Below are 26080 nucleotides of genomic sequence, written 5' to 3'. Positions count from 1 at the left end.
TGGAAGAAGTTCCGCACAGCGTTTGTAAGGGAAGAAATGAACGACAGAGGAGGTGAAGGAACTTATTTAGATTATATAAAAAATATATAGATAGAAAAGATATAACAAGAAGAGATTGTGTGTGTGTGTGTGTGTATATATACAGGGTGTATAAAAACATGTGTCAGAAACTTTAGGGATTTCTTCTTGACATCAACACATAACAAAAAGTTCATATTAACATGGGTCCGAAAATCCTTCGTTAGGTAGGTATGAAAGGAAATAATATTCATGGCACAAAAATGAGACATTGACCAAACACATTTACATGTATGAAAGGATTTAATATTCATGGCACAAAAATGATACATTTACCAAACACATTGCCATTTACAAAAATTGCTCGAAGTGACCACCTCCTACTTCCATGCATCCCCTGAGCCTGCGTTCCATACTTTGCCGTACGTTGTGGAAAACTCCTGATGTGTTCCGTATTTGGTCAAATCCATGTTGGATACGCTCCCTCAGAACATCGACATTGGGTACGGGAGTTGAATACACCAAGGATTTTAAATGTCCACAAAGGAGAAAAATCCATTGGGTTTAAATCTGGCGATAGGGCAGGCTCCGCGACCAATCCATCTGGTCGGAAACTGGTTAACTGAGAAACTTGCGAGCTATCCGCGTAAAATGCGGTGCAGCACCATCGTGCATAAGCCACATTCGTTGGATGACGTCTAGAGGTACATCATCAAGTAAATGCAGAAACTCATGTCTGAGAAACTGTAGATACGTTTGTCCAGTCAGACGCTGCGGAAAGAAGTAGGGGCCAATGAGATGATCATGAATGATTCCACCCCACACGTTGAGGCTGAACCTCTGTTGATGTTTGTCTTGTCGCACTGCATGAGGGTTTTCATAAGCCCAGATGTGATTGTTATGATAATTGAAGATCCCATCACGCGAAAAGCCAGCCTCATCAGTGAATAAGGTACATGCTAAGAACTGCAGAAACACAGCACACTACCCTAACATGCGTTGACAGAAATTTATTCGGGGCTGAAAGTCTGCCTCTTTAATCCTTGCACCCATTGAAGGTGACATGGGTACAAAAGATTTTCATGCAGAATGTTCCAGATCGTCATGTGATTAACGCCTTCCCTTCTCGCAATTCTCCTTGTACTGGTTGATGTAGTCTCACCCACAGTCCGAAGAAACCGTTCTTCAAGTTCAGGCGTTCGTACATCGCATGGTCTCCCATCAACTGCAACTCTCTTCTCAAATGTGCCTGTCTCTCGCAAGCGTTGGTGTTGTCGTACAAACGTTCTTGCACAAGGTAACTGCCTCCCAGGGTAACGTTCAGCATAACGTTGACGTGCTGCGTCCGCATTCACATCCGCTAGGTCGTACATGTAGTGCATATCCGTCATTTCAGACACTGAATACATCGTTGTGATGTGTTGTGATGGAAGTTACTGTAAAACAGACCAAACGACAATCACACAAAAAACAAATGTCATGCCCAACTGTACACAAGAAAGTGAGTACAAATGCACATTTGAGGTACATTACACAACCAGGAGTCACTACAGGGAATTCCTTTCATACCTCCCTAAGGAAGGATTTGCGGACCCATGTTCATATGAACTTTTTGTTATGTTTTGATGTCACGAATAAATCCCTCAAGTTTGTGACACATGTTTATATACACTCTGTAGTTCCATATACACTCTGTACACTCTGTACAGAAATAATACACTCTGTACAGAAATAATAGACTCTTTAGTTCCATATCGTTTCCCCAAAAAGAAGCAGCACACAGGAAGAGGAAGAATCATACATAATAACAGAGGGGGAGAAAGATATAACAAGAGAAATTGAGAGAGAGACGATAGGTAACTTGGGGAGAAAATATTGTTCCCTCTTCTTCTCCATCATCCTCTTTCTCCTCTGCCTGTTTTCTCTCGATCTTTTCTTTCTTTCGATATCACAATCTAGACACACACAAACGCGCACACGTCAGTGGCGTATGCCGAGAATAATACCTACAACTCTTTCCCCGCAACCTGAGGAGCAAAGTCGCGCATAACGACAGAGAGGGGGGCAAATCGAGTGGGCAGAGCGAAGCAGTACACGCTGCTGGGTAAGTTGGTAGTCTTGCCGTCGCTTTCCCCCTTCCATGCAATCCCGTTTCTTCTCACTTGTTCATTGGTGGAGTTGCCTGGCTGAACAACTTGCGCAGAGACTTGTTTTCCCTCGCTTGGCCGAGCGGAACATCATATGCGCTGTATCATCATTAGAGCTAGGAACTTTCGGCTACAAAGGAAATATGCTTAGCAAAGTTGTAGTCGACGGTATATGCCAAATGACCTTTACGTAACCTTACTCATTAGGCTATACCTTCTGCTACAATGCGTTTCACTTTTACTTTCGTATCATACACGTACCATCACTCGTATATTTATTTATGTAATTTGACCTTTAGTGCAGTGAGCTTATTAGGATCAAATACTTCCTGTTTCCCCTGATCCGTTTGATGATTTGGTTTATTTTACTTGGCATTTCTGGTTGCGTTTGGCTAATCACGAAAATAAGAATGAGTGATGATGTGATGAAATTGATGAAGAGGAACTAGCAAAGTACACACATGCCTAGGTCAGAATTCGAAGCCGGGACCCCTGGCGTGGCTGTGGCCTCCACTTAACCACGAGGCCAGCTCCCCTCAATGCATAGGAAGGCTCCCCTGATGTGTTAAGAAGGGGCAGGAGGGTTGGTATGAATACACGATGCCATCGTATGACCGCATCTGCATCAAGGGTGAACAGCTTCCAAGTTTTGGGAACGAAGGGGAGTTTTATTGTTTCGGCCGGGGAGTGGAATCTACGCTTAAGGCACTATGATTGAATATTGTCCATCTTTTCTTGGATGATATAAATATCTGTATCGTCAAACATAGTATGGAGTGTGTAGTAAGGGATGATTTTAGTAGCAGCGAAGTAACACTCTAAGCGATATTTTAAAATATATAGAAAAAATGTACTATTTGTGTGATATTTCCAGTGGCGGCTCGCGGTTCAGAATGTTGGTGTTTGCAGCAAATAATTATGTAATATATTTATATAACTTTAATTTGTATATATTTATAATGTAATTATATGTGTTTATAATTTTATATGTGACTGACACGTGACACTTTCGAGGAGTAAAATTAATAATCATCATACAAAATTTGAAGTTTCCATTTATTCGGCAGCAATATTATGCAGAATTGTGTTTTTTTGATTACAGAAGAAGTACTTTAATGTTGGTATCCCACTTTAAACTGCAGGTCAAGTCCCGATTAGTCTTTATGTGCATAAAGTGGATTTAAAAAACAACAAGTCAAATCAAATATTACAAGTTTCAAGCATAATTTAAATTAGGTTATGATTCTCCCCAAAATAAAATATTTCTCTTTGCTTAACGTGGACATTTTGTCTGTTGCTCTACGACACAGGACAGTGAGAACTTGGCTGCTGTTCGAACGCTGCTGCTCTCTAACGGTGTATGAAAGAATTAGCAATGAAGCGTTTGTTGTTGGTCCGTCCTCTTCTTCCCTCCCTCACCGGGTGATCCGAAACGGGTCGCCTGACTTTGCTGTGTTGTAAACCCATTGCAACGACCAAGCCAACTGAAGCAGGGGATAGGAAGAACAGCGTTGAACTTCGCTCCAATACTCCTCGCTGTAGAGATCAGGGCGTTGCTCCGGCTTTGCAACGCCTACCTGTGCGTCTACTCATAGACTGTGAAATCTCGCCGGTTGCCTCCTTTGTTTTAACAGATCATAATGGAATTTGCTTTATGAAGCAATGAAGGGCAAAATTGTTTGTTTATGTTCAATATATTTAATAGGAAAACTAATGAAAAAATATACTAACAAAAAGTATGAAATTTTGTTGTAAAATATCCGGTCGTTGTGCAACACTATCAGTAACCGCCCCTGGATATTTCTAAACTTTATGTAACTTAATGATCCCCGTCCCCCACACATAATTTACCTTCATATCACACTGTTAAATTTTTGAAAAACGGGCGTGATTTACAACCCCCCCGATAACCCGTGAGCCTCCCCCCCCCCTGGAGATCAATTCTGGCTACGGGCCTGCGTATTTTCGTCCTTTTTGTTTTGGGTTACAAAAAATTTAAAATTATAATTCCTGTAAGCAGGGGTGCCCATCCCCTCCAAGGTCCATGACGCAATCCCCCTCAAAAAGATAGAATATCCCCCCGCATTTATGCCGAATTAATTACTCAAATTATTTTTGTCAGACAAAATTTGCGGAAAGATATAATACCAGAGGTGCAACCACGAATTTTTATCTGGGGGGGCAAGTTCCAGGATAAACGTACCAATAATAAACATTAATAATGGCTTTCTTCTTCTTCTTCTTCTTATTATTATTATTATTATTACTACTACTACTACTACAAGTTGTAGTAGAAGTAGTATCAAAGATATTATTATCCTCATATATTACGCAAAAAGGGGGTAGAAGTCTGTGCTAAAGCATTTGTTTGGAACAAACGATTTGAAATATTTTTTCAACACCGTCAATTTCACATTAGCTAATAATGGAAATCAAGCACACAAACTGTATTTTTGAATGGCAGAAAATGAATGATAAATGAATTCCGAAGATACATGTGTAACTTTCATGTACAACATATGTTTTACAAATAAGCAACATGGAGCGACATGAAATAGAAAATACATATGCAACAAGCTAACACTAAATTGTGTACATATTCAAAGCTTATGCAATGCAAATATACAACACATACTATTTAAATACATTAGATTACAGAAAAGAAGCAGAATGCGAGCAAGAAAAGTTTTAGATCCAATTTTTGCAATTGAAAAAAATATTGATTTAATAGGGCGCAAATAATTTCACTGGAAGCCATGGCATTCTCTCTTTTACTTTTTTTTAGATCATTCGGCGCCCATGGCCGACTCCCGCCGCTACTAGCTACAGGTCTGAACTTGACGAAAACGAGAAAAGCATATAATGCGAGCGAAGCAAGCAAGAAAATTTTACAAAATGAATTTTTATTTGCTTAAAATTTGAAATCGAAGGGGGTAATTGCTCCTCTGTACCCCCCTGCAGGTGCCCTTGGCATTCATGAGAAGACATCACACACTGACGTTAAGAAAACTGCAAGGCTTATCAAGATCTCGTGCTCAGGGATTAGACAGAACAGACACTGAACGATATTTCACATTACTTTTACAATGTTATGGAAGAGAGTGGAGTGCTACATATTTTAGGCTTAGCTATACATATTTTTCCTATATTTTGAATTATGTAACGATGAGTAGTCAAACGGAATTATTAAACTAGCAGAACATGCAGTTTGTTTTTATTTTGCTCCTGTAGGCCTACGCCATAGATGAAGTTGCACTTGTAGTATATATTAAGGATACTCTTTCGTCACTAAATGTTGATCCAAATTGTACCGCACGGTGATCAGATTTGTACCTACCTAGGTACAATTCTAATCAAATTTAATCCGACCGAAATTTCGTTCTGCTGTCTACAGTAGCAGAACTAAAAATGTCATATTATGCCAGCGTCTTTAGTAAAAGGTAAGCATTCATTGGTACAAAAACTGTAATTTTGCGGCCTATTTTTTTGAAGTTATATTGAATTTAATTTTTTGTGATCGAAAATGTAGCACCTTACCCTACTTCTGAAATTCTTAGAATTTCTAATAATAAAACCCAGTAATTTATGTGTTATTAACAGCATCTATATATATATATATATATATATATATATATATATATATATATATATATATATATATATATATACACGTATATATAATGTCATTAAATATATGTCAACTATTAAATTAAATTATATTATAGAATATACAATATATTATATCGACTGTCTTTCATTCAAAATGAAATTGCAAATTTAAGATTTGAATGTACTTCTGATACTACAAGTATATACTTTGTGGTTGCTAATGAAAGGCGATGGGAAATGGAGAATGGGGATTGCTGTGTTCAGTGTCCTAAGAGATGAGGCTCTTTGTTGTCCGTTTTTTACTTTTTGTATGTTTTCGATATTATTCCAGTCAAGTATATTCGAATCCCAAACAAATTGTTTATGTTTGTTCATTGTTGTTAAAACAAAAACTCTCCTCCCGGAAGAATTTGGTGGGGGGAAATTTCAGGACAAGATTGTAGGTGTGGGGAATTCTCCCCCCCCCCCCGGGATTTCGCACCCCGCATCAGATACTTTAGGCTCACTGCCAATGTTAGTCAACCTTATTCTGTACAGATTGTCTTCTCGACTAACCTTGTATTAATGCGAATACCACGCCTCCCTCCATCCAAACCGATTCTAAAAGCATAAGAGGTGGTGGTTCATTTAAACCCTATCGCCGCGATCACCCACAGGTAGGTAGAAAAACTATACACCATAACCAAAATTAAAAATCAAAATAACAAGTCAATCAAACGATACGATCTCCCCCCCCCCATTTTTGTGTGAAGATATAGGTATAGAATTGGTATAAAATTTCCCCCCCCCCAAAAAAATTCCATGACGCAGGCACGTCATGAAACCCCCCTGTGGACACCCCTGCCTGTAAATAAGAAAGCCCTAGAGGTTACGAGACATGAAACAGAATATAAAATATTTTTTGTAATAACTATTCTTTCGATAAATGTGTATGTATAAAATAGAAAACCATATTTACTAGCCATGAGGAAAAGTATCATATCACGTAAAAAGAGGGGTCAGTTATTAATAATAACTAAAAAATTAATGTACAGTCATGTGGAATTATTATGTATTATTCTTTACGAGAGTCACAAGATAGAAGCACTTAAATTGTGAAAATTGCTAGTGACGTAAACAAGTGCTGTCTAAATTTTAAGGCTTTTTTAGTTCCGATATCTCTTCTGTTGTTGACGATCCTCTTATTAAAATTCTTAGTTTCACAGCACTGATTATTTATCTATCATGTTCCGACATCATTTCTGAGGTTAAGATGAAATTAAACTTGCAATTTAATGTAATAGCAGCACGTTCAGTATCGAATTCCCCATGTATTTAAATGGGAGAAAAATTGTCCAAAAGCGTGGGGACACAACAGGGGTGCTGCCACCTACAATAGTTTGATTTGACCAAGCCCATTAAAAAAAAGGAAAATATCACTTTATGCTGAGCTCAGATGTACTAATCTGTCAAAACTGGCACTTTTAACAAAGTACAGTACTTCCTGCAGTCGGGTATGCGATGGAGCAGCTTGCGACGTTACTGCGATTATTCAGTTGGGGAGGGGGACAAAAAATGTTTTCCGATTAAACTGTAACCAGAAACGAAATCTAAACAACTATGTGTATATATATTAATTATTCTACATTAACGGAGGAAAGCATAGACGTTACGTAGTATGATTTATTGTTGCCAGATTCAATGGATAGTTCCACTTTGACATGAAAAACGTTTTAAAATCATTCATTTTACGGATAATGACACAAAAAATAGATGTACAAAATATCTCGGCGATATTTATTTTGGTTCTCGAGAAACAGGCCTTCAAACAATGCTGAAATTCACGTCCTACGTCATTGGATCGTAAACGTCCTCTGGTTGGCCTAACGTCATTACTTAGATATGCGCGCTGGCAGGGCTTCTGCTTGTCCTGTAAACTTAGCGTGAGTCGTGAAAGCGACAGCCAAAAGTCCATTTCTTGTTGTAACATTATAACAGTATTACTATAATTCAGTTACTCGATAGAAGGTTTTTCAATTAGACTGACAAAGCAATAATGGTAACAGTCAATGGCTAAACACGTGAACAAAATTTTTCATTGTCAATACATACGTTCTGGCTCAGGGGGTGCTCGTTCGGCGGCGCAGATCGTATGCGCAGTTGTCCGTGGATGCATGACGTCACCATCGAAACACTCGGCACGGAAAAGGCTGGTTCCTTATGCAAATATTGAGAAATTTGACAACGAATATCTTCTAAAATATAGTAGCAAGGGAAAAGTTACAACTTTTACTGTTAAGAATCATCCTTTCTAATCAATTTATCACAAAGTTGATTCAAATGTGTAAAATGGTTTTCAAGAAATCGTGTTACGAAGGAACCCCTGTTTTGTTCTCTCCAGGCTTCCAATATAAGGGAGTTTTAACTTAAGCGCGTTGGATTTCTTTTTGCTCTATGTTTTGAAATAAGATTATTTTGTTCTTATCAACTGAAATCATGCCTAAATGCTATGGAAAGCTATGAAAACTATTATCAGAAAACTAACGGAAGAAATCTAAAATATCACGGCTTGATTGATATAAAAAAATGCGAGATTGCCCATTTTTGTGAAAAAGGCTTTGTGCGAGATCTAAAAGCAGAACTTTATAATATTGTATGTAAATGTAAGGGTGTAATAAACGTGACTGCTTCCCAGGCACGTATCCAAGGGGGGAGGGGCTTAGGGGGCTCAAGCCCCCCCCGAAAGTTTTCGGTTTACACTAGATAAAATGAGATTTTTGTTTCTTGTGGTGTCAAATAAAATAATGTGACGTTAATTTAAGGAGAGAAATAATTATCTAGGCAAGACGGAGAATATTCTATAACCCTGTTATTGGTAACAGCTCGTATCCAAGGTGGGAATCAGGGGGCTCAAGCCCCCTTCATAAAATTTTCAGTTTACGCTAGATAAAATGAGGTTTTTGGCTTTTTGAATAATATGAAGATAATTTGAGAGAGATAATTATCTAGGCAAGACGGAGAATGTTCTATAAGCCTGTTATTGTTAATAGCGCGTATCCAAGGTAGGGATCAAGTGGTTCGAGCCACCCCCCCCCCCGCTCCCGAAGGAAATTTTTCAGTTTACACTGATAAAATTAGGTTTTTGACTTCTTGAATAATGTGACGATAATTTAAGGAGAGGAGTAATTATCGAGACAAGACGGAGAATGTTCTATAACCCTGTTATTGTTAATAGTGCGTATCCAAGGTGGGCATCAGGTGTCTCGAGCCCCTTCCCCCAGGAAATTTTTCAGTTTACACGAGATAAAATTAGTTTTTGTCTTCTTCAATAATGTGACGATAATTTAAGGAGATAAATAATTATCGAGGCAAGACGGAGAATGTTCTACGGACCCTGTTATTGTTTATAGCGCGTATCCAAGGTGGGGATCGTAACTCGTGGACTCCCCCCACCAGGAAAGTTTTCATTTTACACTAGATAAAATTAGGTTTTTGTCTTCTTGAATAATGTGACGATAATTTTAGGAGAGAAATAATTATCAAGGCAAGACGGAGAATGTTCTATAACCCTGTTGTTGATAATATTGCACGTAAACTTTTCTTACGCTTTCGGTGTTGTCGTAGCGAACTTGAACACTATGTAGAAGAGACTTGTCAGCATTTGGAAGCTGCACAACAAAGGTAGCGCCGCAGGTAGGGCGATTCGGATTCATTGTAATTTTTTAATCTCTGGAAAGCGCGAGAGGGAACGTTCTTGAATAAGAGAAGGAGTCGAACTACTGGCAATATTTACGAATCGTTTTATCTGCGAAACCTTCTAGAATATAATGAGGATATTAATACGCGGCTTCAATTTCCCGGTTGATCTGTACAACAGAATAGGTGGAGACTTCAGAGGTAAGTGTGACAATTCATACAGTCGATTAGTGATCAGTCAGTGTCCATTGGTTGCTTTATAAGTTCTAGTGATTCGAAAATGAAATGGACTAAATACCGTAAAGTAACGAAGTCTACCACTAGTTCCAGTTCGGTCCCAAAGCTAAAGACATTTACGACAGCGGAACTGCGAGTAGTGCTACGAGTAGTTCGGGTCGAAAGACGAAGAGATCGAAGGTCTCTCTCTCTAAAGTGAATATTTCGGCAGTATCGGGCTGGGCATTGGAGCGATTTATTAAAAAAGAAATAAGCTGCACAGATCAACTGAAAATCAAAGTTTTGAGTGATGATTTGGTTGTGCCAGGACCAAATTTTGTGTATGCAGTCCGAGAATTTCATGGCATAAAAAAATTCTTTTGTTTAAGGCTACTGGGTTCGACACACACTCAACAGACAATTTTGGACACTTGCGAGTGCTTATGCATGAATATGAACAATTTGGTGGGTTTCGGCTTTTATAAGAGCTGCAAACATGGGAGGACAAGACACATTAGTGGTGTTCAGGTTCGAATGAGAGAGAAATATTCGTGAACTGTCTGATTCCAGTTCCCTACACACAGTTTGAATCTTGCGTTGTCGAGTGGATTGTGCATTCCGTGCATGTGTAACACCTTCGTAAAAACACTTCTGGTACATAGATGTTTTGATGCCTCATGAGAAGAAATGGACAAACATACATACTGAGATGGTTCCGGCACACAATATTAATGCATGGAAACAGAGGAGTTGAGTGGTAGAAAATGTCCCGATTTCACGTTTTGATTAAAATGACAGCCTTAAACAGTGGCGACGATTTAAGAGATAGTTGCTCCCCATTCTTTTGCCTCCACACTATCACACTATGGCCTCTTAATGCTTGTCTCCTTGTCCACCCCCTCCACATTTTGGAACCCAATTGCCACGACTGGCCTTAAATATACAATTCTGATACCCTTTTAAAAATGGTGTTCAGCCTCCCCCCGAAAGGAATCCCTGGATACGTGCCTGCTGCTTACCGTAAAATATCACTGCACTCTCCACGTTTCTCTTCTGTCTTTTTTTTGGCGCCGTCAATAGCTTCAACACGTTGTTTTTTATATATATATTTGTCACATATTTGTTTTAATTAGTATTCTGCTCGTTCCGCCACCTAAACGCAGCAGCTAGGGCTCAAAGGGCAGTGCAGTTACACCGGAAGAAGGCTCGGAAATGGCAGGCTTCAGAAGTTAACTCATCCAAATTAAATTAAACAGGTATGTGCTCTCTCTAAATTTAAATCATAGTTCACAAATAATTTGATTAAAAGTTTTAAAAGTATCTGTTTTATTTAATAGCGTATTGATTGGTGCATTCTTCTCCAGCATAGCCATAGGCAGTGATCACACTACGGGGGGGGGGGGGGGGCAGGAACGCCCCCCAATTCTCGTTCGACAATTTCTCTCTTATCTGCCCCCAGTAAAACGACAAAATAAATAAATGAATGAATGTTCTTTTAGCCAAAATATGCATTTTTGTGTCGTATGTAACGGAATAATAAAAATGATTGCCCCGGGAAAATATGATTTACCCCTCCATCTTTACTATTGCGCTGTCACTAGCTACAACATATTTTGATCTCTATTGTTCCCACATATTTATTTTAATTTTAGTTTTGTGAATCATATTCCACTGTGTTACTTCACGTACGAGCCCCCCCCCCCGCACACACACACACACACACGTACGACTTCAGTTGTAAGTTTTAGACTAAGCTTGTCAAATATCCACTTATATCTTTGTATTCTTGAGCCATTTAAAAAAAATCATTTCGCCCCTTCTTCTGGACTATTCCATAGGAATGTTTTCCCACTGGAAGCCCCTTTGCAGATCGAGATCCGGGGCTATAGCCTTCCCAAGCCACCGTCCCCTCCAAATACTCTCTTGGCCTCATGAAAGACAAATATATGTATTTCTACGAAATATTAATTTGATTTGGCAGTTTCTCTTTTCGAACAGGAATAAGTTTTAAATTTTAATAGCTTATAAATTTACACTATCAATTTTGAGTAAAGATACATTCTGTGACCTTTCGCCTGCTCCGGAATTCAAGTGTCCACCTGGCTCGGATCAACCGAAGCTCGTCATGGACTTTGAGCCCAAAAAGCGTTATGTGCTACACTACCGGAACCTCCAGTGGTTAATGCAGCAAGGGGTCTCGGTCAAAGCAGTTTACCACGTGCTCTTGTTCAGGCAGTCTCCATGGTTGAAGCCGTACATCGAACTGAACACCAAACATCGCACTGCTGCCACTTCGGAACTTGATCGCGATTTTTTCAAATTAATGAACAATGCGGTATTTGGGAAGACCATGGAGAATGTGCGAAATCGCGTTGATGTGAGGTTGGTGACGAAGAAAACACAGTGTCGTCGACTTGTTGCAAGCCCGCTGTTCAGGTCTCGAACAATTTACAACGAACAGATGTCTCTGATTCACATGAACCGGGGCAAGGTGCTACTCAACAAGCCCATCTATGTGGGAGCTGCAGTTTTGGATCTGAGCAAGTTGTGCATGTTCGAGACATATTACGGCATACTACGTGCACACTACAACCACAATATCTCGCTCCTCTACACAGACACAGACAGCTTGGTGTACCATGTTCGCACGGCCGATGCGTATGGTGATATAGCCAAAGTTCCAGCTCTTGTCAAGCTCTTCGACACATCGGGCTATCCCCAGCTAAACCGGTATGGAATTCTGCCCCGGAACAAAAAAATACCCGGCAAACTCAAGGACGAGAAAGACGGGGATGTGATTGTGGAGTTTGCTGGACTTCGTGCCAAAGCCTATGCGATCCGGGCTGAGGGTTCTGTAACAAAAAAGGCAAAGGGTGTAAGCAGGCAAGTGGTTCGGGAGCACCTCAAGTTTGAGGATTACCTCGAGTACCTCAGAACAAAATCGCCCATTCTACAAAAAGAGCATCGTATCCAAAGCGTCGATCATGTGCTTACAACTAATATTGTCAGGAAAGTTGCTCTGGATGCACACGACGACAAGAGGTGTATTCTTGAATGTGGGGTCCATACACTTCCGTGGGGCCACTATCGCCTCCAAACTAGTAAGGCCTGCCCAGAGTGTAACAAAAAGTAATAGGCAATGCGAAAAAAAAACAATTTTAATTTACTTCCACTTCCTCGATTACATGCATGCATGGCACAGCAAAATTAAACTTCTGGAAACTGCTAATTGCAATTTGTACTTATATATATAAAATTCCACATTTCTTATTGTGTGCTATTTTTTTTTATTTATTTAAAACTGTTCAGTCACTCTTTCATTCTTGACGTCATACACAAATGTTTTCTCTGCAATAAGAATGACACTGCACAGAGTATCTGCAGGCAAGGCATCGTGGAACTCGCATACAATCTTGATGTTGGTACGATCGTTGACCACCACTTGCTTTCTTTTCGTGGTGTTGATGACGAACATCGGCCTGCGTGTTTTGAATTCGCTGGGCGCGTAGTACACGTCCACGCTTCCCTCGGTCACGCGTTTCTAAGCCGTGTAAGCTTCGTAAAGTTTGAGGTAATCGTCTTTGGTCATGTCGAGGTTGTAATTCTCGCGCGGGAACACTTCGTTCCTACCGTTCTTCAGATAAACGTTCTTGATCTTGCAGTCGTCGAACTTGCTGGAATCTTTTTCCTGATTCTTGTCCCTCCCGGTCTGAAAAAGCACTACGACGAAATCTGGCATGTCGAACTGTATGTTGTTGAACTGTGTCGTCACGTCGAATTCCATGTGACTTCCCGACGCCATCTTCTGCACGCACTGGTAACCGTGAAAGTGAACCGGCACCTGCGGACTTTTCAAGATCTCCGCTTTGTACTTGAGGGCGTAGTTCGTTTCGTATTCCACCACCGGCATTCTCAATTCCATGCTCCGGATGACGCATTTCGCTGCTTCGGGTAAAGTGTTGGCTATCGGCGTGGTGCCGTCCGGACCCAAAGTAGCGTATCGCATTAGTGCGTCGTTGTCGTTGGCCGCTCTTCGAAACGTGATCCTCAGTCCTCCCTTCCACATGATCTCCTTGTAGTCCGAGAAGAAACCAGGCAGCAGACGCATGGGAAAGAGCACCGTGTGACTTCTCGTCGATATTTTGGTCCCGGCTTCGAATCCCCTGGCCTGGTAGTACGCTGCGTCCGTTTTGGATAATTTCAACGTTCCCACTGCCGTCGACGTGATGCCTGGATAATCTATTCTGTCGATGACGGTGTTGTGTTTCCTCACCTCCACCTGCGAGAACAGGTGAGGCACGAAGTTGTCCACGAGTATCAAGTTTGCTGCTGCGGGAAACGCGTCTCCGCTTTCCTTCTTCACCACGTCGAATTGAAGGTAGAGGTCCGCTCTGTGAGGATGAATAAACCCGTCGCCTACGTCCACGTCGTATTCGATCTCCCTGTTCGCTTCGTTCAGATTGGCGAACATGCGACGGTTGGGAGGGAAAGATTGCAATTCGTAACTTTCGATTTGCTCCATTTTACATGTATGGTTATTTATTATACGTTGATCTCCACGATGGCCGTCGTAGTGGCACCTGCGAAATCCACCACGTCTCCTTTCTCGTTCGTCACCACCAACTCTATGTCGTCTATGCGGTTGCGACATACTGGAAAATAGATCGGCGAAGAGGGCGTGTAGATGATCGGTTCCATGAACTCAGAACTTGGTTTGAAAGTGGCTATGATTCCCGTCTGCTTGTGACTTCCTAATAATCCGTCCGAAGATTTCGTGATCATACCTTCCGCCACGTTGCAGTGTACGTTCAGAGTCTCTATGGCCAAGAATTTAGGAATGTTGGTTGCTACGTGCTTGATGCCAGCTTCGAGTTTTGGGTGGTCGTTCTCGAAACCTAAAAGTTCTCCCATGGTGCCCAGGTCCACGGTCTCCGTCGCGGATAGGATTTCCACTCTGTGCGTGACCGAATTTTGAGAAAGGTACGTGCCTTTGGGTAACTGAGCTTGCAAAGTGGAAAGATTGTATTGTCCTGGCGCGACGACGATGTGTTCGCTTCCGACGCTAATTTTGTTGTTGTGCTGCGTGACGTTAGGTATGAGGTACATGCTGTAGAATGCACGCAGAGCCACGGATTTAGGATAGACGATGTCGTCGTGCAGCGTGAGTTTCAAGATCGAAGATTCGCTCGTGAGATGGAACACGCCCATCCTAGTGATGCTGTTTGAGGTTCCACAATGCTTTCTGGAAATCCTCGATCGTAGGGTTATTTATTTTAGAGAGAAACGCGAGCACGGAGAGGCAGAGATGACCGCAGTTCACGTCTCCGAAATTTTGAATGCGTTCGTCGTTGTAGTATATAGAGGTTTTGTTCGTTTTCAGATAATGAATTAAATTTGTAGGTGGAACACCTCCGAAAGAATCGAAAACGAATGCTTTATCATCATTTTTGTGGTAACATATCCAATGCGTGCCTGGATTTTCTTGACCGTCCAAGTTGACTACTCCGCATTCTCTTCTTTTAACGCTTGAAGGTAACGAGTCGGACATGAAAACTCCTCTGAAGTGTTTGATTTGTAACGGTTCGATCAGAGATTCAATGTCTCGGTTGGTGAGTGCTGTTGTTTCTTTTTTTTAAACTTCTTCATCACGCCCTTCCCCCCTTTCTTCTCCATGGCCAGGTTGTGACGTTTCTGTTCTTCCAATTCCGCCTTGTTCTTCTTCGAGTCGATGACGGTTTTCGCGATGGCGGCACTTCCGCCAGCCAAACTTCCAACGGCCCCCAATGCTGCTAGGATGGCCGGGATGCTGAATATGAAACCTCCGATCTTTTGCTGTTTCCGCGAACGCTGCAAGCGTCTCAATTGAGGTGTGCTGAGAAGTAATTTCCTTCCGTGTCCTTTGCTCAAGCAAGAACGTTTCTTCTCGCGTTGTTTCTTGGTGAGTAACCCATCGAGGGCACCTAGATTTTTTAGATTGGAGTATGGTATCTGGTACACGACACCCTTGGGCTTCATGTTGATGCTCTATGTGTTATTTTCACGGTATGTTATTTATATATATATTCTGAGATTTTTTCTTGTGTAGTTTTTTACGGTATGTTATTTATATAAACCACCCCAATTTTTGTTTCGTGTTCATGGCGATGGTGGTACCCAGTGCGGCGACCCGTTCACCCAGCGATGCGTCTCTGCTCACGAACCTTTCGAAAGCTGCGTGTTCCAATTTTTTGTCTGCTTCGTGACGTGCATCCAGATCCGTCTGCGTGGTGTTGTAAGCGATGTCGTGATCTTTGCATGCGGCGTCCAACGGATTCACACCCTTGTCTCCTCTCTCCAATCTTTTCTCGAGTTTGGTACCCGGTCCGCAGTACTGGTAGCCAGGTAGATGCATCTCGAAAGGTAACTTGTTGATGATGTCGTTCACGAGTCCCTTTCCTTCGGCCACGTTCCAAAATTTCGGAGGCAGCGTGTTGATGATTTTGATCAGGTAACCTATGCCCTTGTCGTCGTTCACGATGAAGTTGGAAAGTTTCGTGCTGATCATGTCCACGATGCCAACCTTCTCGTTGTAGAAATTACGGTTGCCTGCATTCTCTTCGCCGGCTATCACCAACAATCGGTCCACGAGTTTCCTAACGTCGTCCACCCAAACGAATTCTTTGGGTAACGTGTTGTAGCGTTTGACGCCGCTGCCTGTTTTGACCTGGTTCCAAATCGGTTTGATGAGATTCCTGTACTTCTCGCCGCTGCTCGATTTCACCCTATTCTGCGAGGCGTCGTTGTTCTGGTACAAGGCATCCGTCATGATCAGAATTTCCTTGTAACTCTGGTAATCTTCGTCGGTGTAATCTTTCGGCTGCTTTTTGGCGACGAGTTCCCACAGTCCCACCGTACCCGGATACCTGGTCCAACTATCCTTGTCGCCTAAATTGACTTTAATGTCGTTGCCTTCGAAGGTCACCTTCGATTTCCCAATCTTCCACACCACACCGCCGCCTTCGCTGGTTTCCATGCTGGGATACAATCCGAACACTTCATCCTTGTCGAATTTCCCCGTGCTCAGGTAGTCTCGTGCCAAAGGTCCCAACTCGATTTTATCTGAAGACGACGTGCTGCCTATGGCTCGACGTCGTGCCGGTGCATCCTTCAGTTCGAACGGCGTCGAAGGAATGCTCGAAATGGGCGTGGGTACGGCGTAACTTTTAGCTGCGAGCGGTACGAGTTCGTTGATCAAATTTTTATTTTGTTCCGTGACACTTTTAATTTCTTTACCTAGACCGCTGATGGCATCGATCACGGGTTGATCCTGACGTTTCTTCTCTTCGTAGAATCCGCGATTCTCGGATTTCCAACCTTTGAAGCGTTTCGCGAGGTAATCGCGAAGCTTGAGATTTTCGTCTTCGATTTTTCGTTTCGTCATGACGTTATTTATACACGTCGTTTCTCACAACGTTGCAACGTTTAGAAAGTCGTTGATTTTGTTTCTGTATTTTCCGTCGATGGGTTTCCTCGTCATGTCGATCGTAGCGAATCCGAAATCGTCACCGTTCCAGCAAGAAGAGCAGCAGCGTTCCGAAAATTGATTGTAGTTCATGTCTCCGCCTACGTAGTCATCGTACGCGTGCTTGAGGTTGGTGTGATCTTGACGAAACAAACATATGAAATTAGCGTTGTTGCGTACTAACTGTTTTGGAATTTTGGAAAACGTTTGAGCTAGGTAGAAGCAATCCATTTCTTTGTGACGACCTTGCGTGAAAAAGTTGCGAATTTCATTTTGATTTTCCAGGATGGCGTCGTCGAACACAACGACTGAATTTTCACGACAATCGTCGAGTGGTTTTATTTCCGAGGCGAACGTTGCAATGTCCAGACCATCGTACAGTTTCATCAGTTGCTGGTATTTGGATTGCTCCAAACTTTTCGAGAACACGTACAGGTGCCTGTTCTTCCAATCTAACCAATTCGGTGCGAGGAGAAAATTGTCCACGAGCAGTGTCGTTTTCCCACACCCCGAAGGACCTACGATCAGACAGCGGATGCTGTCGGGAAGCAACTCACCGTTCTTTTTTTTTCTCGTTTGACTTTCCGGATCCGGTAGACGCTTCACCACGTTCCACGTACTCACAAGATCACTTCGTTCGCGTCGATCCAACTCTTTTCCGGAAGTCCCAGCCATTTGACAAACAGTTTGTCACCTTTCCTACGCAATACTTTCTCGATGAGGTACGTGTCGGGGTGTTTTGTTTTAGAGAGTTCCTCTTCGTAAAATCTTCCTTTCAAAATCTCGCCGCTACTATCTTTTATTATATACGTGTGTCGGTTTCCAGGTAGAACTCGAACCACCGTAAAGAGTTCCGTGCTCCAATTTTTTGTGAATCCCTTCTCGAAGGTGCGTTTGAATTTGCTGATCCTCACCTGGTCTCCAATTTTGTATTTAGCTTTTTTTGTCGTGGGTGTGTACTTTGGACAGTAAACTGTAGAAATTAAACGCTGCTCGTCGGACTTGGTAACGTCGGCTGGCTTCATGCCTATTGTTCTGTGTACCGTATCATTATAGGTGTCGACGAGTTCCGACAGGATGTCGACCCATTTGTAATTTCCCCGAAGCGTGAATCGTTTCCACATGTGTGTTTTCAAGGTTCGATTGAATCTTTCCACGATGCTGGCTTTGATGTGACTGAAGGTCGAATAATGTTGAATCTTGTGTTTTTGAATAAACTTTTGGAATACGGCGTTGTAAAATTCTTTACCGTTGTCTGTTTGCAGAAACCGTGGTTGTCTGCCGCCGCTTTCGCGAAAAATTAATTTGAATGCTTCCGTGACGCATGTTCCCGTTTTCGCCTTCAAAGGTAGAGCCCATGCGAATTTCGAAAACGTGTCTATGACGGTGAGGAGGTACTTGTTGCCCTTGTTCAATTTATGTACATTTTTCAAATTGCCACTGCTCATCTCCACGAGGTCACTTTGCCAGAGGTCGTCGATGCCCTTGGTTACCACAGCCAAACGTTCGTAGTTACGGCGTGCAGGTTTATGCAATTCTTCGACGATGGCTTGCCTAGACATTTTTTTTAGAGATTACGTTTCAAGAGAAGCACAAGCGTGATGGGATTCAAAGAGGGTGGCACTTCGCTCGTGTTTTGAATGATCAGCTTATCGCCGGCACTCACGTCGAAAACGGTAAGATCTTCGTCTTCGTGTATTTCATATATGTTGCGCGTTTCGTTCCAACGTGCCAGAGGAATGTTTCCTGCTTTCTGGACACCACGATTCGATATCAAGGTCATGGTGGGAACGCTAGCTTTTCTGCCGTGAGACCAGTACGAAAATTCGTTTATCTGAATTGTGCCATCGAGGAGAAACTTGTAGTACGGATGATAAGGATGCAACATGTACAGTTTGTTACCTTCGACGAACGTGGAGATTCTCTGTTGATTGGGAACGCTGTTGATTTCGATGGCTTGCAAGGTGAACAATTTGGCGAATTTAGTGTCGAAGGTGACGAGATTACTGTGAACTTGTCCGAGTTTATTTTCGATAGGCAGCAAATGCTCGACTATGGTATCCGTTACGGCAGAAAACGACGGTTTGATTTTCACTTCCACGTTCAACTGCTTGTAGTTTTCGTTGAGTTCTTGCAACTTGGCACCGAAAGAGGCCAGCGTCGATTCCAGCACTCCAACTTGATCTCTGATGTTGACGACAATGTTCTGAAGGTTCTCGACTTGATTCAATTTCGAGCTCTTCTCGGTAAGATCGTTCACGATCCTTCGCATCTCTGTAAACTGCGTGTGAAGGTCGGCGACGCTCTGCGAAGTGGGCAGCGTCGACACCAGCGAACTAATTTCGTCTCGAATCTGTTCCACGTTCGCCGTTTCCGTTTCCAGTCGTTTCAGCATTCTAGATATGTTTCTTTTCAAAGCGTGCAATTCTTTGGAGGTGGGGAGATTGGCCACCCTACTCTCGAGATCGCTCAATGAGCTTTTGATGTCGCTCGAATCGGATAGTGCCGTCACCGCCGTTTTCAATTTTTCCAAATCTTCGCTCGAAGGCACGCTCGTCCGTAACGATTCCAAGTCACCCTGTATGTTGTCGAGTACGTGATGAAAATGAGCGAGATTCGTTTCGACGTTCAAATTTTCTAAATATTCGATCTTCTGCTGAACCGTGCTTAACGTGTCTTGAATGCTCGTCAACGCTCTTGCTTCAGCGTGAATATTTTTAATTTCTTCGTTGATCAATTCCAAGGACGCCTGAAGCGTGGCGATGGTGGTTTGAATGTGTTCGAAATCTCGATAGGCCTCCAATTGAATTTTTATGTTCGCGACGCTTTTACCGATGACCTGCAGTTCGTCCGACGATGGTAGGTTCGTCATTGTATCTTCCAAAGTCTGCAACTTGGATTTAATTTCTTCCAACGTGCTGGTGAATTCTTCTTGTAATTTGGAAACGACGACATGTAAGCGTTCTGCGTCTATATCGTTCACGACGGTTTGAAGTTCGGAGAAATTCTTTTCGATTGCGGAAGTTCGTTCTTCGATTTCGAGTTTCAATTTTTCCAAATCTTCATTTTTCGATTGAAATTGCTGTAATTTGGCCAAATCATTTTGAAGCGAATCCACACTCAACTGTATATTTTGAACGTTGTCGTAAGAAGGTACGTCGACATAATTTTTTATCAGCATCTTCAGTTCTGAATCGATTTTCAGAATGGGGTCGAGACATTGCGTTTGGAGCGTAGCGATTTCCGACTCTAAACTTTTGTTTAAGGTCTCCTGCAAAGCAATCAAATCGGTCCTCAACTTCTTAACTCGAATGTCCAACATGAGAATCTCTTCTGCGTGGTCTACACGCTTGGTGTTGCCGAAAATGTCGTTAGGCATTTTTGGTTAACGGTTATTTATAATAGGATAAACGATTCGTAATTCTACAAAGAGAGGAATGAGTTTGTCGTAATCTCCGAGAAGTTCCATGTAAAGATAATCTCCTGCAGAAACATCGTACGTAATGTTAGAAAGCATCTTGTCGTGCTTGATTCGAAAAATATTCTTGCCGGTAGAAATTTTGATTTCGCCTGCGTTTTCCGGATTCACGGTGATTTGAAGTTTCCCGTCGATCGGAATTTCGTAGAAATGTAAATTGTTATTAAAAACATAAAACATCTTGCCCACATCGTCATTCAGTTTCGTCCAAATGCTGTTGAGATGAACAATCAGTAAACCATTGAGTTTAGATAACACGGAAGGTAAGAGGTTATTGAAATTTGGCGGTGCAGTCTCCATGTTGATCTGTTTGCGGAAGCCAAAAAGATTCATTGTCCTTGTTAGTTATTTAAGAATACGGTCAAAGTTTTTTTTTGTAATGACAGGCAAAGTGTTTTTTTTTGTTTGCTTGCGTCACAATACAGGCGCGCGCGCGTGTGTGTGCGACACATTGTTCCCGAAAGAGGTTTACAAAAGTCACGATATATAAACATTTGGTCCCACAGTTGGAAAATTACGATAAGATACATTCATCCTTCAAGGATAAGAGAGTGCATTCGTCACAATACACGCGCGCGCGTGTAAAAATTATACACCGTGAAAAGCTACGACGAGTTGGAAACACTGCTGGTAGGGTTAACATACACCATAAAAGGCTACGCCTCGCCCCGAGTTGGCAACACTGCTTGTGAGGTTAACATACACCGTGAAAGGCTTCAAAATATCATATAGTGGAATTTTTGTAGAGTGGGTTGGCAACACCGACGAGCATCAAATGATGATTTCGAGCCTCAAATGATAATTTCGAGCATCAAATGATGATTCGAGCCTCAAATGATGATTTCGAGTTTTGTTAGTGCTGCCAATTCCTATTTGTAGGTTAGCTTAGCCAGTAAAAGATCATATAGTGGAATTTTCTTCGGATGGCTTGGCAAAACCCAAGCCTCAAAAAAAACATCCAATAGAGTTGCCAAATATAAACAGAGGGCAATAGACCCCCCTCATAAAAGGCTACAGTAAAAACCCACAGTGTTGCCAACACTAGGCCCCCAACAGTATTGCCAAACATATAAAATACATGGACCCCTCAGGCCCTTTAATAAAAATTTACAGTGAAAAACCCAGTAGGTTAACAACACTGTCAAAAAATCTACGGCAGTATTGCCAGATGTAAACAGAGGGCAATAGACCCCCCTCATAAAAGGCTACAGTGGGCCCACAGTGTTGCCAACTCTGCCCTCAAAATATACATCATAAAAGGCTACGACTAGCTCCACATGATGATTCGAGCTCCAAATGAGGGCTTTGAACTCTCCAATTGTCTCTACTTTGATATTTTCTTTGTTCCTTTCTATCTTAATTTATTTCTCTCTTCTCATATTGCTGTCTTATTATTTACTATCCTCTCCTTCCTATTCTTATTTCTTTCCTAACGCTCTATTTTTAGGTCTCCTTCCTACTATCTCTCTGTTTCACTGTCCTACTATCTCTCTCTGTTTCACTAGTCTTTCTATATTTTCTTCCTTCTGTCCCTCTCTTCTTATTTCTCTCTCTTTCTTCCCTCTCATTTTTCTCTCCCCTCTTTTTACCCCATTCTCTAACCATCGCTCCCTACCTTCCCTCTTCTTTCTCTCTCCCTCTTTTTGCCCCATTCCCTAACCTTCCTTAACTCCATACCTTCTCTCTCCTTCTTCTCTCCCTCTTATTTCCCCATTCTCTAACCTTCACTCCCTACCTTACTTTTTCTTTCTCTCTCTCTCTTTTTGCCCCATTCTCTAGCCTTCACTACCTACCTTCCCTTTTCTTTCTTCTCCGCCTTTTCTCTATCCTCTTCTCTCTCATTTCTTCTCTCTCTTTCCCAATATTACGCTGCTTTTGATGCAGCACTAATTTCAGTCGATGCAAGTAATGTACCGTAATGATTGATTATCTCGAATACATTTTTATTTACAGAATTAGAAGACGCGTCTTTAGAAAATTGTTGGGATTTATCATATGATGTTTGCGAAGAAAGTCGTTGGCGATATCGTATGACGAAAATGGTGTGCGCTTCCAACGGTTTGACTTACACCTCTTCAGCTGAAGTCTCCTGCTTGAAAAAATCCGGAAAAGGTAATTAAATTAATCTATTTCAGGTATTTTTTCCTCTAACAGCTTCTACAGGGTTTCCTAAAAGTCCTTCACACATTTAAATTCACTATAACTTTGTAACGAACAGAGAAATTTCAGTAAAACAAAGTTTGTACTTCGCAGCGGTCCTTAAAGTTTTACTTGGCAGCACTGCATGTCTGTCGTTCTCATCGCCATACTTCCAACTGGGCACCATTCACATCGATGCATTCCTGCAATTTCGTCCTGAATCCAAAATGCCTGCGACGACTGCAGATCTCTTGGCTTTTCCGCGTACACTTCCGTCTTAACATACCCCTACAGCCAAAAGCCAAAAGTCTGGCGACCTTGCGGGTCATGAATTTGGTCCTCTGCGGCCAATCCACCTGCCTCCTGAATCGACCCATCTTGGAATCACCTGATCGCTCGCAGTCACCTGATCCCAATGATGTATATATGGCCTGATCCTCTGAACGTGCAGTGTTGCCAGGTAAAACTTTTTATGACTATTGTGCAGTACAAACTTTATTTCCCTGAAATATCTCTGTTCGTTACAAAGTTACTGTGAATTTGAACGTGGGAAGGACTTTTGGAAAACCCGTACTTCTCAACTAAATATTGCTTCCAAGTTTAATATGTGCAGGTAGGTACATCGATCACTTCTTTGTGTTTGGGAATTTTTGTGCGACGTAGGTTGGAAGCTTTTGCAAATTTCCGCAAAACAACAATTCGAGACTGCATTGTTTTTTACAATTAAGGATTTTCAAGGATTATTCATTAAAATAATATGCAGAAAAACTCTTAAAAGTTATATACTTTTATTCATCAGAAAGTCAAGAGCCTCAACGAACTAGATGTTAATAATTCCACTGACTGACTATCAATACAACTCAAGGGTGTCCTTGACTGTTTTGTATTCTTACATTATCATGTCATCTTATTAACAACAGAATAACTCAATAATGGAATAGAAGATATCAATAAAAAAATAATTTTGTTAGTAAGTGTGGATGCACAACGGATGTTGGCATTTGTACTGCTTCGAAAAATATTAACACTATTTGGGAAGTAGAAAATTGGTTTAATGGAGGAAACTTTGCTCCAATGACACGAATTTATTCGTGTTTAGTGTGTGAAAGTCTATGCAAACATGGGTGTTACAATAATGAAGTAAACGTAGACGGTGAGTAGTAAATTTTCTATTTCCCATATATAGCGTTAAAAAATTTTAATCACCCTGTTTTAATTATACTGTACTAAAGGAATACTTAAGGAAATTTTAAAATTTTAAAAAAAGTCATGTAATTTATTAGTGCTGGATATTTTACATTGGTTTGCTTGGTGCCCAGGCTAATAACGACAATGAAGATTCGATGACAATCTGATGAAATGGATATGACGCACTCCATGACTCTGCTTTGACTTTCCCAGGATTCAGACTTATGGCAATAATGATAATCGAAACTATAAATAAGCATAATTCTTTCAATATCATGTTCTACTCAATATTTGTTCTTCTCATGTTGCAGGTATAAAGATACTCCACGAGGACCAGTGCACACTGGAAGAAGTTAAGAAGATATTGGGTGCAGATAAGGCCTGTTTCGTTGCTGAAAACATGGTTCAGGGTGCACCTCTTTGTTCATCCAATAGAAACTACTCCAGCGTTTATGATCTTGCCTGTGAAGCATCCTCCCAGCCAGGTATGACGTCAAGATAGATACAGAGAGAGAGAGAGAGGGGGGGGGAGGGAGGAAGGGAGAGAGATTTTGTATATACATAACGAGTGACCATAAATTCTGGAACCAAAACAGTAGGGTAAACAGTACGTTTTGAGCCACCCCCGAAATTTTGGTTTACTTTTATTGTGTACACCTATACAGTAATATACTCAAAATCGAACTTTGACTGTTACAAAAGTGACACAATACAAGCGCAAAAAAAAAAAGTCAAAGCTCAAATTCCAATTTTCATAGTGCAAAATTGCTAATTTTTGAAAATCCCTCTATAACTTTTGCTAAAATTTTATTTTTCAATAATTAAAGCGAAGTGCTAAGTTAAAAGTAAGTGCTAAGTTACTTCCGGTCTACTTCCGGTCTACTTCCGGTCCACTTCCGGTTTACTTCCGGTCTACTTCCGGTTTACTTCCGGTCTAGGCTATCCCCGAAATCGAAAAAAAATTAAAAATTAAAAAATTAAAAATTAAAAAATTAAAAAATTAAAAATTAAAAAAATATATAGTTATAGTTGTGTTATAGTTGTGATGTGTTTGTGTGTGTCTTGTGTAGTAGTTATGCTGTCTAATGTGTTTGTGTTCGTCTTGTGTAGTAATTGTGCTGTCTAATATGTTTGTGTTTGTCTTGTGTAGTAGTTCCTCCATTCATATTGGGGGTTAGGCGTAGAGCTGACAACTCTGCACTGTAAAAAGACATGTCAAGAAACAACAATATAAGGCCATGGATGTTCCCAAGGTAAAATATTCCGGAGGTAAAATAGTCCCCCGTTCGGATCTCCGGGTGGGGACTACTTTGGGAGGTCCCTGGACTAAGGATAAGATCTACGTTAGGAATAAGGATATTAAATTAGGCACCTGAAATGTTTTGAGCCTTTACCGGCCTGGGGCATTTCAGTGTACAGTTAATGAGATAGGGAAGTATAAATTAGATGTAGTAGCTGTCCAGGAAGTTAGGTGGCCAGGAGAAGGGAATTGTAAAACTAAAAATTATACTTTTTTCTATGGTGGTACTGAAAATCATAATTTTGGAACAGGCTTTTTCATAAATAATAGAATTATCTCGGCTCTTAAAACAGTAGAATTTATTAATGATAGGATATCATATGCAGTTTTACAGGGTAGGTGGTGTAAAATTATTTTAATAAACATACATGCACCAACGGAAGATAAAGATGATAATACTAAAGATGATTTTTATACAGAGTTAGAACAGGTCTTTGATAAATTTTCTCAGTATGATTTGAAAATTCTGTTAGGTGACTGTAATGCACAGATTGGCAAAGAAGAGACATTTAAACCCACGATTGGTAAAGAAAGTCTTCATGAATTAAGTAATGAGAATGGTATAAGATTGATTACTTTTGCAACCTCAAATAATTTAATTGTGAAAAGTACCACTTTTAAACATAAAGATATCCATAAATATACCTGGTCTTCTCCAGATGGTAAAACTCATAATCAGATAGATCATATTCTCATTGATAAGAGAAGGCATACTAGTATAATTGACGTTCGTACACATAGAGGTGCTGACTGTGCCAGTGACCATTATTTAGTAATTGCTAAATTAAGAGAAAGACTCTCAGTGATAA

General features: G+C 41.1%; 1 protein-coding gene across 1 annotated transcript in view; it reads left to right on the top strand.

Annotated features, from left to right (window-relative positions):
- Positions 1-22603: 22603 nt before the first annotated feature.
- The window catches only part of LOC145996458 (serine protease inhibitor dipetalogastin-like), a 28233-nt gene continuing 24756 nt past the window's right edge, over positions 22604-26080 (top strand). Inside the window, exons 1-2 of the mRNA XM_083132949.1 lie at positions 22604-22756; positions 24283-24456. Of these exons, the coding sequence (XP_082989075.1) occupies positions 22675-22756; positions 24283-24456 (256 nt within the window). The 5' untranslated portion in view covers positions 22604-22674. The remainder of the gene's footprint in view (positions 22757-24282; positions 24457-26080) is intronic.

The sequence above is a fragment of the Lepisma saccharinum genome, chromosome 12 (genome assembly GCF_977018435.1).
Source record: "Lepisma saccharinum chromosome 12, izLepSacc3.1, whole genome shotgun sequence".
NCBI lineage: Eukaryota > Metazoa > Arthropoda > Insecta > Zygentoma > Lepismatidae > Lepisma > Lepisma saccharinum.
This window is presented reverse-complemented; position numbering and strand designations above follow the sequence as displayed.